The 17,508-nt window shown below is 38.1% G+C and overlaps 1 protein-coding gene across 2 annotated transcripts in view; it reads right to left on the bottom strand.

Moving 5' to 3' along the window:
* LOC136858674 (serendipity locus protein H-1) overlaps positions 1–17,508 on the bottom strand; it is a 318,900-nt gene that overhangs the window by 81,029 nt on the left and 220,363 nt on the right. For both annotated transcript variants that reach the window (XM_067138392.2, XM_067138393.2), the window contains one exon: positions 2,633–2,921. In XM_067138392.2, coding sequence (XP_066994493.2) covers positions 2,633–2,921 — 289 coding nt within the window. The remainder of the gene's footprint in view (positions 1–2,632; positions 2,922–17,508) is intronic.

Below are 17,508 nucleotides of genomic sequence, written 5' to 3'. Positions count from 1 at the left end.
ACTGGAATGAAGACAAATTAATCCTGGTCAATGCTCCACAATCAGGATGTTCAAATGAAGAAAAATCCTTCCTGATTAACTTGGAAAAACATATCATGGATTGTGAATATTTGACAGCAATGTGAGATTAAGTATAATGTGAAAATTACAAACAGATTCCATATTCTGGGAGAAGATCCTATAGAAGACATTGATGAAACAAATGACGAAGTCTGTGAACAAATGTGGAATACCGCCACACAAATCATGACAGCAGTAGCAATGATGTTACCCAAAGGTGTTAGTAAGAAAAAGAAAGGTTTCGATGAGCATGTCAAGATGCAGTTAATGAAGTGGCAATATGGCATAATAAGTGGCTGCAGTCTAATAAGAATGTAGATGTTGAACTATACAGAGAAAAACAGAAAGAATGTAGTAAATTAATCCGTAGAAAGAAAAAAGTCTACCTGAGACAACAAATAGAATCAATTCAAGATGAATACAGAAATAGGAACATCCGACATCCAACTGTCAACACAATTAACTGTCAACCAAGATCGAGTTATGAGAGATCATCATCATCATCATCACCACCACCATCATTATCATCATCGTTGTCGTCATCATCATCTTCATCATCATCGTCCCACTCCAGTCGCCCGGGTGTGTTTTATTATGAGATAAGTCTGGAAATTTAATTGCTGATCAGGACAAATTATTAAACTACTGTAAGCAATACTTCGATTCCTTGCTGAATTGTGCTGATCCAGAAACCTGTATTGGTAAGCCATCTAGTTCCCCATCAGAAGAACAAATACAAGAGCCATCATATCGAGAGAGAGGTATTACAAAGTATTATACGTTTAAAAAGCAATAAAGCTTCAGGTAGAGACAACATTTCTGCTGAGCTTATTAAAGATGGTGGAGAAAGATTACATAAATACATATATAAGATCATTCGAGGATATGGCACGATGAAGTTATTCCAAAAGAATGGCAGGAATCACTTACTGTCCCAATTCATAAAGGAGGGGATAAGGAGGAACTTCAAAATTTTTGTGGTATATCTCTTGTAAACGTGGCCTACAAAATTCAGTCTTTTATTCTTTTACAGTGTTTAAAACCATTTGCTGAAAATGTTATTGGGATTACAAACACCTTGGTGAATGGATCAGTTGGAATGGTCTTGAGAAGAAAGCAATGGAATCTCGACGAAAGTATCTATTATCAGTTTCGTAGTAACAGATCCACCACAGACAACATATCTGCAACTAAGACTATTAATGATAAGGTGTGGGAGACGTGGGAGAAAGCCAAGGAGCAGTCCTTCGAACTGCTGAAGCAAGCAGAGAAGATAGGTCTCAAAATCGTCTTTGGAAAGACCAAAATAATAACCAACATTAACAATCCTCCAAAATATTTGCAAGTGGGGAAAAAAAAAAAAATCGAGATCGTCACGGATTTCAAACACCTTGGTGAATGGATCAGTTGGAATGGACTTGAGAAGAAAGCAATGGAATCTCGACGAAAGTATCTATTATCACAATACAAGACATGCATAGAATAATTGCATGTACTGTATATCCATAATCCCATTTCTATATATATCGATACAATAATGATGATGCGTTGCATAATGAAGAATACTTGTAAAAACAGATTACCCCAAAATAAGCAGATTCGCTAAAATATTTTTTGCTACTTGCTTTACGTCGCACCGACACAGATAGGTCTTATAGCGACGATGGGACAGGAAAGGCCTAGGAGTGGGAAGGAAGCAGCCGTGGCCTTAATTAAGGTACAGCCCCAGCATTTGTCTGGTGTGAAAATGGGAAACCATGGAAAACCATCTTCAGGACTGCCGACAGTAGGGTTCGAATCCTCTATCTCCTGAATGCAAGCCCACAGTTGCACGGCTTTAACCGCACAGCCAACTTGCCCGGTACAGGAGAGAGTGCTCTCACCCATGTCTCAGTGCACTGTGAAAGGACTTCTAAGATAGTGAAAAGCTCCACAAGACATTTGCTAGAGACACTACATAACAAGATCTTCTGTTGACATTATCATAAACAAACCATGACAAAATATTCTTCTCCAATCTTAGAAGTGTCCATAGAGACCAGGTGCACGTCTGGAAATGGGTGACGAGGCTTTGGAAGTATCTTTGGCACACAGAAGCATTACTGCTCACCTTTGGTCCATAGAGTAGCCATCCTTCTGTACAATCGTGTTTCTATCGCTCCTAAACATTTTTAGTCATCCGTTAAGAGTGTTGAGATTTCACAGTCATACCACAGTAAGTTCAAAAGGATGAAGTTCAGAAATAGTTTCTTTCTCTCAGTGTAAAAGAATATATTTATCAAGAGTTGTTTTATATTTATGAACAATTCAAAGCACTTATCACAAGCTATTTAATCCAATATGGATAAAATCGCAGAGTCGAGAATCCTACGGAAACAATTCCTGAAATAGCCTTCTCGATTTCTTCTTACATTCCCTTTCGTATTCTCAACAAAATAAGACAGTTTTACTGCATTTTTAAGTTCAAGGCAGAAAACATTATGCAGATGCAGGCATGCAATGAAATGTTCAAACACAAAATTAAAACTACAGCAACAATATAGTATAATACAAGACGACTGCAACCACTTACCGGTACCTTCCTTCAGTAACGTGTCGATAACAATGCGACCTAAACGTTGAATATTTTTCCATTGTTTTGTTGCAATATGAACATGTATATATTGGCTTTTTACCATATGAATTATTATAATGTTTATCAAACTGTGACTTGAAAGGAAATATCTGTTCACACTCATTACACTTAATGCCCCAATGTGTTTTCCACTCTTCCTTAATGTTCTTATGTTCCTCCTCATCCTCTCCTTCTTCCTCCTCTTCTTCTTCTTCACCTTCCACTTCCTCTTCTTCTTCTTTCAATCCTTATGAAACAAAACAAGATAATATTATTGCCAGATTCTACAGAAGACCTGCAACTATTCAAATAATAGAGGCTGATACAAATGATTCACAGTTGTTTTTTTACAGCATATTAACAGATCTCCTTATGTAAATGCGATTCAACGTGAAACATGGTGTTGATGGAACAGCAAGAGACAGAGCTCAGAACAACTTATACTGGGAGAGTTTTCTCGAGGGCACAATCTTGGACCTTTCCTCCTTCTGACAATACCCAAATAACAATATCAAGAAGATCTAGCTTTGTGAAGTTAAAATTTTGAGCTAATGAACTACTTTATCTGGAAGTTCGGTTGAAAACGTGTACTATGACTTTCGTTTATGTGGAATCTGGCAGAATATTTTCGAGTTTGGCTATGCCGAAGTTGGAGAGGCAGTTAAACGCTCTTATCTGGGACTTTGCTCCTATAGAGGACGCTACTGTAAGAATCAAGATGGCTACACATCAAGCTGAATCTACATCTGCATTAAGTTATATGAAAAATAAGTTGTTATAATGTAATCTATGTATATGTTTATAAAATATATCATGTTTCCTGTCCAGCTATCACAGAATTTTTAAAGATTTCCCAAGCTAGCAAGTGGTTGCCACCGACTATATCAGATGCACGCAAGCAACTCAACAGAAAGCTTCCTAGGTAACCATAGTCGTTACGGCAACATCATTTCATGCTGCCACACAGTTATTTATATGTTCGAGTCCCAATAATCCAATATATTTTACCTTCTAAATGTCAGTTGGTAGGGTACTAGAGGGGGTAGTACACATTTCCTAATCATTAGAGTGCATGTCAAAAGCTTGGGTTCTATTCCAAATCTATCCACGACACACATATGGAGTAAAGGTATAGGACATTGTTCATGGTGATTCGCCCATCAAATGAGGACATTAAGGAGGTTATATTTCTTTGACTTTATAACAACTTGCTACTAAGTATTTACACTAAAGTGAGATAAATGCTTGCCAGTTACTATTCTAACATTGTCTTGGAAAAAAGAAACTAACTACTTTTTAGAGTAGCAAAAATAAATTGAATTAATACTATAACACTATTTACAAAGACGAAGTTTGTATCACTCGAAACAGAAATCAACACTCAAAATAATTATCTATTTGGAAAGGAGATACCTTAAACAAGCAAATAAATGAAGAATCAAACGATAAAACTGAGAAGAGTGCACTAGGTTACTTGCCGTCACACGTCATGATGATAATGATTATTATTATTATTATTATTATTATTACTGGTGTCCAAAGGTTAAGCATAATCACTAAACGAGGTCATACCGCCTCATAGGAATGTCAGACAGATTGCTGAACAACGGAAGCTGACTCACACACCATGTCACATAACTTGCAAAAAAAACAAAACAAAAAAAAACAACAGTGTCAGAAAGGTTCTGATACCTAAGGTACGCCTTTGACAACAACTAACAAAACTTGGCAATGTCTTCCACAACAAAATATGCTGTTAATAGGGTGTATGGTTACCCCTAACGGCCACACAAGCTTCGCAGCGACGTGGCATGCTCTCTATCAGATGGTCCAAGAGCTCTGCGGCAGTCGATCCCATTCCTCCGAAAGGGCAATGCGAAGATCTTGGAGCATCCTTGATGGAGGCTGACGGGATGCAATTCACCTCCCCAATGCATCCCAGGCATGTTCTATAGGATTCAGATCCGCAGACCTCGCTGGCCAGTCCATGCGATGAATGTCTTCCCCAGCCAGAAATTCATCCACCAGAGCAGCGCGGTGTGGTCGGGTATTATCGTCTATTAAGAGGAAGTCTGGACCAACCGCACCTCTGAAGAGTCGAACATGTGGTCTTAGTACCTCATCCCTGTATCTCCGAGCATTAACAGCGTTCCTCGGACCACCCACGAAGATGTGCAGGTCCATACGGGCATTCAACATGATGCCGCTCCACACCATGACGTCACCACCACCATATTGGTACAGGTCCACGATATTCCTGTGGTTGTATCGGCTACCTGGTTCTCTCCAGATTAATGTGCGATGGGAATCGTTCTGCAAACTGAAGTGGGATTCATCTGTGAAGATATTTAGAAACTAGCAAGATACCCGTATTTCGCTATGGTATTATAATGAAATTTATAATTGAATGCTTAACGTTTAATATATAATACACCGAAATTCGCGATCTGACTCGTTTTCTAAGAGAATCAGCCAAAATTCGTGATCTGACTCATTTTCTGAGAGATTACGGCAAAGTTCCTCCCATTTTTCAAGCTTTCTTTCCAGCAATCGATTTCGTACTTCCCGGGCTAGGTCCAGGTATTCCACCCGGTTAGTTGGTTGCTAAATCTTTGCCATATTTTCCAATAAGCATTTTTAATATGGATGAAATACTTGAGGAGATCTGGCGTGGTGTCGTCTTGGGTGCCTTGACGGTACTGAACCCACGGCCAGACTGCAATCGTAGTCATTACCTGGCCAGGACCTGTTTCCAGCGTGGTCCGTACGTTTTGACAACGGTCCAGAACATCATCATTATTATTATTATTATTATTATTATTATTATTATTATTATTATTATTATTATTATTATTATTATTATTGATGGTCTGGACCCACAGCAAGATGCAAGACTGCTACTTGGCGGTAAATTACATCATCTTCAATTTTCATTGCTGAAAATGTGACAAGCACCATCGTCGCGCGTAGGCAAGTGTGCGAGATTTCTGGCGACACGAATGATATACTTCCGTAAATTATTGACCTTATTATAGAGGTGAACAGTTGCACGGTCAATATCATTCATATCGTTTATTTCAAATGTGTTTAAATTTTTATTTATATGCCAGGGGAAATCTACTGTAATCTAACTTTATGTACTCCAAAGGAAAAGATGGTTCTTGAAAACAAACCCAGGAAATATTAAAAATGATCAGTTTATGATCAGAATAAGTACAATATGAACAGTCAATCAATTGGTCTCAACTCCTTTTTCACCCCACTGCCATTAAGTTGATTTACTCCCTCCCCCACCAAAAAAAAAAAAAAGGCGTGCTTCCTTATGTTTAAAGGAGATTCCAAATACCAATGTTCACATCTGTTACCTTCAGTTCTGATATATCAGTATCCCCATAAAAATAATTCACTTTTTACACTTCCTTTCATCTAACATCTTCAGTTTTTGAGATGTGTGTCCACAAAAAAGGAATTCAACTACTTTTCACCCCCGCCCCCCAAAATGATTTCTCCCCAAGACGCATTTTTCTTTGTTTTTAAAGGAGATCCAAATATCAATTTTTATGTCTGTAAAAACTTTAGTTTTTATTAGATGTAAGTATCCTCATACAATTAATTCAAATAATTTTTCATCTTCCCCTCCCCCCTTCATTGGATTTTCCGAGAATACGTGCTTCTTTAATTTTAAAGCAGATTCCAAATACCAATTTTCACGCCTGCAAAATCTTTCATTTTTTAGATAATAGTATCCTCATACAAATAATTCAACTAATTTTTCAATTTCTCTTCTCTCTTTAAGTGGATTTCCGAAAACAAAAAATACGTATTCCTTTATTTTTAAAGAAAATTCCAAATATCAAATTTCACGCCTGTAACATCTTCAGCTTTTGAGATATACTGTAGAAATGCTCAGTTTAAAATTTCACCCCCTTTTAGTTCCCCTAACAAGGAGGCATTCTCTATTCGTCACCACTGATTTCGCTCAAATGTATAGAACATGCAGGGCTTGGCTAGAAATTAAAGTACCCAAAGTAGGAACTGCAGATAGCCAAGCGTATAGAAAACAAAAATAAAAATGTTGACATGGTTCTCGCGCCGTATAAGCCACTTACGTTAGTGCGCACGCCGTGCAGTTGTTGGCATAGCGGTAAAGAGCTTGGACTAATAATTCAATGGTCGTGAGTTTGACTCCCAGTGTGGAGAATATTTTTCTCAATTTTTATATTATTCTTTTATTTTAATTTATTTTATTTTTATTCAAAAGGCATATAGGACGCCATTTATTTAATGAGCGCACAATTGTGGAAAATTTGGAGTTGCGAACCTTTCTGACGTTTTCAAACAGAAATTATTCTTTCTTCTCCTTTATCGGCTATCTACCCTCCTTGGGGAATGTGCCATAAACGTGAATAGTCGTTTCGCTGTAAGATTCATTTTCACCTGACAAGTGAAGGTTCCTCCTGGCGGCTGTACACAAACAGTAGATTCTTGGCGCAGGTAGATAAAAGTCTGACAATGAAATCCCCATTTTTTAAAGTTTTCAATACCTTTTGCATATAAATAAATAAAATGAATTATTCACCTCTTTGCGTAATTGGAAAATGAATAATACAAAAGTTGGCAGAAAAACCTGTCTCCACACGGGGAGTCGAACCCACGACCATCGACTTACTAGTCCACGCTCTTACCGCTACGCCAACAATTGCTCGGCGTGCGCACAAACGTAAGTAGCTTATACGGTGCGAGAGCCGCGTCAGCATTTTTATTTTTATTTTCTATACGCTTGGCCATCTGGAGTTCCCACTTCGGGTACACTCCTTTCTAGCCAAGCTCTGAATGTTCTATAAATTGGAGCGAAATCGGTGGTGACGAGTAGGGAATGCCCCCTTGTAAGTGGGTGGAGTTTCCAAAAACAAAGCACCTATGTTTCTTTACTTTTACATGAGATTCCAAATACCAATTTTCACATCTGTAACATTTTATGTTTCTGAGATATACTGTAGATATAGTCTTTCTAAAAATTCACCCCAATTTGTCACTCCTGTTTAACCCCCATTAATTAGATTTTCCAAAAACAAAAAAAATACGTGTTTCTCTATTTTCAAAGGAGATCCACAAATACCAATTTTCAGGTCTGTAATATCTTCAGTTTCTGAGATATAAGTATCCTCATTAAAGGCATTCAACCCCTTTTTCACCCCTTTTCACCCGTCTTATTGGAATTTTCCGAAAACAAAAAAATACGTGTTTCTTTACTTTTAATGTTCTAAATACCAATTTTTACATCTATAAACTTTCAAAGTCTTGAGATATAGATACACTTATTTTAAAAATTCACCCCCCTTTTCACCCTCCCATTAGTTGGATTTTCCAAAAACAAAAAAAAATATGTGTTTCTTTATTTTTTAAAGAGATCAAAAGTACCAATTTTTAGGTCTGTAATATCTTCAGTTTCTGAGATATAAGTACCGGTATCCTGATTAAAGGCATTCAACCCCTTTTTCACCCCTCCTATTGGGATTTTCCGAAAACAAAAAATATGTGTTTCCCTATTCTTAAAGAAGATTCTAAATACCAATTTTTACATCTGTAAACTTTTGAAGTTTTGAGATATAGATACACTCATTTTAAAATTTCACCCCCCTTTTCACCCCCTTAGTGACGGAATATACAAAAATACTCGCTTAGCGAGCACCTACATCTTAATATGACCGTATCCCCAAAATTTAATTTCTTTATGTCCAGTAGTTTTGGCTCGGCAATGATGAATCAGTCAGTCAGTCAGGACAAGTTATTTTATATATACGTATATAGATTTCATGATCCGTTTTGAAATGGGATTACAATCATTGAAATTAATTAATAGGGATCCTCCTATTCAATACACAAACATTTATTAATGTGAAACAATCACATGTCGTTCACATGAGGTACTAGTTTCGGCACTAAACTTGTACCATCATCAGCCACCAAGTCAAATGAGGCAAACACAATAACTAGAAACAACCTTAAAACACACTGTAATACCTACATAGATTAATATTAAATAAAATATGGTGGTCCGTCATCGTCATTTTAAAAGGATTTTATACTGAGTCGCAATATTATCATGTACCATATTTTATGTATTGAATGTTTGTGTATTGAATAAGAGGACCCCTATTATTTAATTTCAATTATTGTCATCTGTGAAGAGCACATGCCTCCATTCATTCATGGTCCAGTTTCGATGTTGACAGGTCCACAGTAAATGGGCCCGTCTCTGTGCTGGAGCGAGCGGCACGCACACCGCTGGACGTCAGGCAAACAGCTCTGCTGTTCTGAGCCTCTGGTACACAGTTTGCTGGGAAACGGCAACCCCTGAGACGGCTGCAAGCTCCGCCGACAATTGTCTTGCAGGTGCACTCCAATTTCGTTGGGCGGTTAAGGCCAGATATCGGTCCTGCTGTGGGATGGTTACCCTTGGTCGACCCAGTACTGGCCTACGACTAACATCTCTTGTAATACCAATATAAATGGTCCGTTATCTCCAAAGCCTGGAAATGACACTTTGTAGCACATTCAAGACTTCGGTCTGTGTCTGGCCTGCTTCCAGGTGGCCGAGTATTCTACCCTGCAAACGGGGTCCAAATGGCGTCGTTGTGCCATTATGTTGTCACGTACACTCCGCACACTATAACAGGGCAAACATGACTGAGGGAATATGGGGCGCAGGCACTGCCTGTGTTTACCTTGCGGTTATGCTGCTACTCAAAGCAGGGGACACTCCTTTCCTATACAGAGCAAACACATAAGGTTGGTAGGTGCATATGTCGTGCAATTTGCAGTCTATTTTCTATTGCACTGCTTACTCGTAAGTTATGCTTAACTTTTGGACACTAGTGTATTATTATTATTATTATTATTATTATTATTATTATTATTATTATTATTATTATTATTAATCCTTAACCCTTACAGGACCAGCTGAAGAACTGTCTATATCAAATGCCAAGAAGTTGCCATGGTTTGTGTGGTTTGTGCATTGCAAAACATATTTGTAAACAAGTTTTTGTAAGTGTGGAAAGTAAGTGGAAACACTTTAAAACATTATTGGGTCAGTTTGAGTGTTATATTGAAGGTGTGTATTGGTGTTATTCAGAGGTTCTGGATTTGTATCTATAAAGTGTAGGCAAACAATGTGTGCTCACTGCTGTGCTGGTTATTTTTAGACGTCAGATCAAGTTACTAATAGTTATAAATTTCATTTTGTTCCATATTGCAATTGGATTAGAGTAAAATAAAAGTTTTCAAAGGTCCACTTTTTCAATACAATAATGTTTTATTGTGAATCAATCACATGTCATAAGGGTACTAGTTTTGGCACCCGTAATGTGCCATCATCAGCCCTAGATGCAAATCGAACAATTAGATACACGGAGAGCTGCATCAAACCAGTCTATGGATTGATGACTCAAACAACAACAGCCTAAAACACATTACTAGCATCTATGATGGTACATGAAATGAGTTAAAATTATGGTACAATTTGAAATGCTGCGGTATAATACAGTATTCTTAGAGCGACTCCATCAATTTTTAATGGTTCTAGTAATTTCCATACATTACTTCCACCATCTTCTATGCCTAATTTGGCTTCCTATTTTCTTCTTCAGGTTTCAAATTAAAGTGGGAATCTCAGTCTCAGGTCATACTACGATCTCCATAAGACCAATTCAACTTCTTTGCAACCACCTAATTTAAGTGAACAAGTGCCAACTCATATAGATAATATAATTATTGTAGATTTCACTTGACCTGGACATACACAGGCTAGACTAAACAATATTAAATAAAATTTACAAGAGAGTCACTATAAGAATATTATACTGCAGCATTTCAAATTGCACCATAATTTTAACTCATTTCATGTACCATCATAGATGCTAGTAATGTGTTTTACAATGTGTTTTAGGTATGTGTATATAATTGTTCAATTTGCATCTAGGGTTGATGGCACATTACGGGTGCCGAAACTAGTACCCTTATGACATGTGACTGATTCACAATAAAACATTATTGTACTGAAAAGGTGGACCTTTGAAAACCTTTATTTTAATGTTCAGATCAAGTTGACAATAACAATATTTTGTCAATTAATTTCAATCCAAACTCCACAAAAAATTGTGACAATACGGAAAAGGAAGTATGGAATATAAATAATGCATTTGCCATAGATAAATTTTGCCTAGTTTAGAAGTTACAGATATTTCAGTTGAATACTTAAAAAACATTTTTAGTGTATATATAAAATATTGTTTATTTTAAAATATTATTTTTATTCAAACTGCCTCTGTTTACATGTCATAAGAAAAAGGGTTGCTTTCCCAAGATTTTGAAAAATTAATCGTGAAGAAACCTTTATTACAGACTAAGTTATAGGTTTCTGAATGGAGATGTGGAAAATATGCCTTGAACGCCTTGGTCTTTTTCGCCATATTATATACTAAACAGCTGGTCGTCTTAGGCGCGCTCTCCTTGAATATACCCGGTCCTGAAAGGGTTAATAAGAGTCTGATATTGGACTCTAGTAATACAATTTTGAAAGGAATAGTGCTAAACAAACGAAAACACCAAGGAACATGTATACCTCCGCACTAAATTTCACTATATGTTGGCAGGATGTAGTGTTTACAGTGCACTATGTCTTCTGGTATGGGCTAGAGCAATGTTGTTACTTTCATTGATCTGTCTCAGCTTTATCCTTGGCTTTGACAAGATGAAAGTGACTGAGGTATGAGTGATGCTAGCAATGCCATTCCTTGTGCAGCCAGTCCCTGCTATGAATGGTGTGAAAATGTTGCTCATAGGGTCAGTTCGTGCATGCATTTCAGTGGGCTTGGCAGACTGATATGTAATAGCAACTTCTGGCTGGGTGAGGAAAGCAATGGGAAACTACCTCACTCCTCATTTCCCTAGTATGCCTCTTCAGTGATGCCTAGGCCATTTATGACAGCTGATGGCGGAGCTGTTGAGGATCCAACCAGCCTCCGGGCTGAGGACTAAACATACATACATACATACAGTATTTACAGTAACCTTATTACCAATGGAATAAAAATATTACTACATCTTTCGCATAACAATACCGTCGTTAAAATCCATTGAAAGTACGCAAGAAAATATTTAACTTCTAGTTTGCAAAACTGCAGCCTACGTATCTGGCTGTTTATCTGACAGTTGTAGCACAGGCCCTCAGACAGGCAAGTCAAGTTTTAGTACAATAGTAGACAAAGCATTCCCTAAACTGCAAGACAAGATAGAGAAGATCAGTAAGCTGAAACGGTATGGACACATGATAAGAATGGAAGAAGTTCCAAAGCGAGTATTTACGGAGAAAATAATAGGAAGAAGACAACGGGGTAGGCCCAGAAAGAGATGGATGGATACGATGAAGGAGAATATAGAGAAGAGAGGAGTAAAAGTAGAAGAAATATTGGAGGAAGGGAATGGTGGAGAGATTAAAAAAAAATTGTGGAGGTCTTTGATTCACAACCTGATGCAGAAGACTGGAAACTGGAAATGAAGAAGAATAATATTTATTGGCCCTTCAGGAGAAATACCCTTTAGCAGGGGCGAGTTGCAGCAGAGGAAACAGAGCCCATCTTACTTAAGAATTAGGGCTCGGATTTTCAGATGCTAAAGATTAGGACATTTTTTAATACTTGAAATGAAATGACAGTACGAACATTTCCTCACAGAATGTGCCAGCAACAAAGAAGACAAGACCTACACAGAGACATCACATCTTAATACCAAACATGATTTCACAAGTTGATGCACTGATCCAAAACTGAAGCTATAATATTTATGATGAGATCAGGAAAGTGAACATTAGTCATAACTCACTGTACATCTACATCTAGTGTCTGAAGGGTCTGAGCAAGGAAAAGTAGGCTATGTGCCAGCACTGGGTTTCATCCTCTCCCTTTTTACCATCATATATCATGTCATTAACTTCATCTCATTGATTGCTCTGATAAGGTTGACATCAGGAAGGGCATTTGGTCATAAAAACTTGCTACAAATATTCATCTCACTTCAACCCAACCATGAAGAGAAATGGGACAAGGATTGGACATAAGTCTAGTAGTATATTCTAACCAAGACTGCATTCATAGGTGAAGGCTTATTTCACTTTTATTTGATTATATGCCTATAATTCTAAGTAAGTTTGATGTACTGTACTTCCCCAACATGACAAAATACCCAAATTATAGTGTCCAAAGAGCAGAGCAGTTGGCTTTCTGTTATAATAATGGTGTGTAGCCTCTGAAGAGGCTTGGTGCAGGTCTTTCGAGTTGATGCCATATAGGCGACCAGTGTGTCTCTGAGGATAAGGCCCTATTCTAATGCTGAAGACGACACACACGCCCAGCCCCTGAGCTGCTGGAACTAACCCGAGAAGGTTAAAATCCCTGACCCAACCGGGAATCAAACCCAGGACCCCTGGCCCAAAGGCCAGTACGCTAACCATTTAGCCTTGGAGCCGGATGGCTTTCTGTTGAGAACAGTGCACATGCTTCGAAAGTCAAGGCCATTCGGGAAGTGGTATGTAGAAAAATAACTGAGGCATAAGGAATGATTTGTTGACATGCTGGCAACAATATAACAGAATCATCGGGATAGTTGTGTGGCCATCTGGTTATTTTCTGATTCTGCAACATCTGTTCGAGCAGAAAGAATCTTTTCCAAGCCTGGATACGTAATTATAGCTAACTGAAACTCCTCCTGCCCAGAGAAGGCTATGAAGTTACTTTATCAATGGAAATAAACATAACTCTGCCTAGATTATTTGAGTGTAACCTATTTTTGCCAGAAGAAATCTATCATACAATCCTATTTTAATGGTATACAATATTAAAATATTATTTTTATTTTTATAAATACATTTTTAGCAAATTGACAATATACAACATATGGTACATTTAAGCCACAAGAATAGATACATCAAAATCAAGAATAATTTAAAATGACAGAGGAAATACTCTAATACAAACGGACGCTGACCCCATGGCTGACCAAAGAAATGCTGGCTTGATCGGCTGAAGGATGACAAAAACTTCTCAGTGTTGCCCTCGACTGGCAGAAGTGGTAATTAGCACATTAAAAAAGTGGACCCTGCACCTATGCGGGACAAACGCTAGGAGGAGGAGGAGGAGGAGGATGAGGAACATATGTAGTTGTGCAAATTTTTTTAAAAAAAGAAATGCTTTACATTGCACTGACACAGATAGGTCTTATGGTGACGATGGAATAGGAAAGGGCTAGGAGTGGGAAGGAAGCGACCGTGGCCGTAATTAAAGTACACTTACTGAGCATATGTCATGGGATAGTGGAACACTGATGCGCAGGTGTGTTGTCTGCGCACCACACGCCCCCTGTGCCAGCGGCAGTTGTATAGGAGACCTTGTGACCAGTGGCTGTGCACGTAACAGGTGTAACATAGAACGTCGTCGTGAGCTGACACCGTTCCAACGGGGTATGGTGGTCGGTGCCCGACGGATGGAAAGTGCAATTTCGGAAGTGGTGCGGAAATTCGGCTTCACACGATCAACCGTGTCCAGGGTGTATCGTGAATGGTTGAATGCGGGTGTCACCATACACAACAGACGAACGACCGGCTGTCCAGCCACCCTCGATGACCGTGACCGGTAACATCTGAGATGGATTGTCAATAGTGACAGACGGGCAACCGTGCAACAAATCACAGCTCAATTCAACACAGGCTGTGCTAGACACGTCTTCCGGTGGACAATCCGTAGGAACATGGGGCCGACGTCGCACACGGGTGCCACTGTTAACCCAACGTCATCGGGCACAACGACACGCATTTGTCGCCAGTCACCAGGGATGGACACTGGAACAATGGTGTAACGTGATACAGTCGGACGAATCACGATTTCAACTGCACCATGCCGATGGGAGGCACCATGTACCCATAGGGGATGTGTAATATTTGTTCCGAAGACCACATGAAGCGATGGATCCCGCCTGCCTCGAAGGTGTGGTCCAGGGCGCTGGTGTCTCTGTTACGGTCTGGGGTGCTTTTTCCTGGTACGGAATGGGCCCCCTAGTTGTTCTGGAAGAGACTTTGAATTGTATGCGGTATGTTGAGCTGCTCGGAGACCATCTCCACCCATTTTTGGCCTTCCAGTGCCCAGAAGGTTCTGCGGTGTTTCAAGATGATAACGCGCCGCCATATCGCTCCCACGTCACCCAGGAATGGTTCCAAGAACATGCAGTGGAGGTCCAACAACTGCCATTGCCACCCAGGAGCCCTGAAATGAACCCTATCGAGCATATCTGGGATGTCCTGGAACGCAGGCTCCGTGCCATGGATCCTGCACCCACGAACAGACCAGCATTGGCGGCCACTCTGCAAACGATTTGGTGTCAGCTGCGTCCAGAGGACTACCAGGGACTTGTTGACTCACTTCCACGATGTCTCACTGCAGTTCGCAGGGCCAGAGAAAGCCCCACAACCCTATTAGGTGACTATCCCATGACATTTGCTAAGTCAGTGTACAGCACCAACATTTGCCAGGTGTGAAAATGGGAAACCAAGGAAAACCATCTTCAGGGCTGCCGACAGTAGGCTTTGAACCCCGAATGCAAGCTGATAGTTATGTGACTCGAGCTGTGTGACCACATGTTTGGTGCCATTAGTTCTGTCTCTAGTTTATATCTGAGGTCCTGGAAAAAAAGGCAGTCACTGCACAGTCAACATGCAGTGGGGAGTGAAGTAAACCATATCACAGTAATTGCATCACACAAGTGAAACACAATCCAGTGGAGATATTAAGACTTGTTGCAAGTGCTATAAATAACAAGCAAATTTGAATAATGAACCATTACACATTAATGTAATCTAGTTTCTATTTTTCCTTGTGGAGCAACAAGCATCTAGGAAAGCAGTAGTCATTTCTCTATGCACTAGCCACCTTTGTATGAGACACAGAGCTTCATTGCGTGACTAGGAAAGGATTATGCTGAAGTTTATAAAAAAAAAAAAACATTAAGATTGAACACTACATTTCTTGATTCAAACCTGAATGATCATAACATAACTTGGCACAAAAAACATCAGCATCTGATGGTTTGTATAATTTTAAATTCTCGCAATGTACATCGATCGCAACTGAGGGAGGGTGAAGTTTTTGAAAGACATAAGCATCTGTGTTATGAAAAAATGTAACAAAAGGTTTATGTTCTCTATTTTGAGAAACACAGTGAATACAATCAATAAATGAAAGTTCGCTGGAAATCAAATGTACAAGGAAAGCTGACAGAGCTCCTTTTGGAAATGCAGATGCATAATGCTGGATTTAGAGTTCACTGACACTGACTTGCAGGTCTGCACATGTATGGAAACATAATATTTTCTATTCCACTGTCATTTATTTATTTACTTAATAAATGTTTATTTATTTATTTAATAAATGTGCCACCAACAGACACACACTCCAATTATAGGTGGCTTTTACAAATTATTTGAACAAATAACATACAAAAACCAAAAACAAGAAAATGTGAAAACGCTATGTAAATGAGATGATAATGCTCTGTATGAAATGGATGAAACAATATCTCATATAGAGAAGCCTGTTAATAAATCAAACAAAAAAATTGTAACAAAATCATGTAAATATTATACATATAAACAAATCACTTCGACGAGAAAAATTCTTTTAATATATTTACATATGTGTCATATTCATAAGCAAAGTCAAGATCTATATGATACTTATTAATTAAGTTATTGTATGTTTCACACATATTGATAAACGGAGAGTTCTTAAAAAATACAGTTTTGGAGACTGGAGTAATAAACAATTGCCGAAATCTTAAATTTCCTTTTCTACCATTAAAGCATAACTCGTCAAGCGAACTATTATCGTCAATTAATGCATTAACCATCTTATAGAGATAAATTTGTTGAGCTATTGCACGCCTACTGGCTAGCGATACATATTTAAATTCATTCAACAAAAATCCATATTAAACATAATTTCTAAAGGGAAATATCTTATATTTTTTACAATAAATATATCTTAAAAAGCGTTTCTGCACCCTTTCAATTTGATTTGGATAAGATTTATAACATGGAGACAAATTATACATGAATACTCAAGTTATGATCGGACAATACTATTGAATAATAAGGTGAGTGCATACATGTTAGTAAAATCTCTTGAATTTCTAATTATAAAACCCAATTTCTTAGAGGAATCATTAACCATTGTATTAATATGCTCCTTGAAAGATAAATTTCTTGTAACAATTACCCCTAAATCATGAACAGAGTGAACAACTTTGAGTTCTGCATTATTCATTTTATATTTATAATTCAATGTATTTTTCTTATTTGAAATCTGAAGAAAACAGCATTTATTTATGTTAAATTGCAAACAGTTTCCAATACTCCATGTGTATAAGTAATCCAAATCATATCGTAATTTCAACATATCATCAACATTTTTTATCTCTTTATAAAGTTTGACATTATCAGCATATGATAAACACTGAAAACGGGTAGGAGGGGGGGGGGGTGAGAAAGGAGTTTAATTACAATCAATCAATCAATCAATCAATCAATCAATCAATCAATCAATCAATCAATCAATCAATCAATCAATCAATCAATCAATCAATCAATCAATCAATCACTACTGATCTGCATTTAGGGCAGTCGCCCAGGTGGCAGATTCCCTATCTGTTGTTTTCCTAGCCTTTTCTTAAATGATAGCAAAGAAATTAGAAAATTATTGAACATTTCCCTTGGTAAGTTATTCCAA

This window comes from Anabrus simplex, chromosome 1 (genome assembly GCF_040414725.1).
Source record: "Anabrus simplex isolate iqAnaSimp1 chromosome 1, ASM4041472v1, whole genome shotgun sequence".
In the NCBI taxonomy this organism is placed as follows: Eukaryota; Metazoa; Arthropoda; class Insecta; order Orthoptera; family Tettigoniidae; genus Anabrus; species Anabrus simplex.
This window is presented reverse-complemented; position numbering and strand designations above follow the sequence as displayed.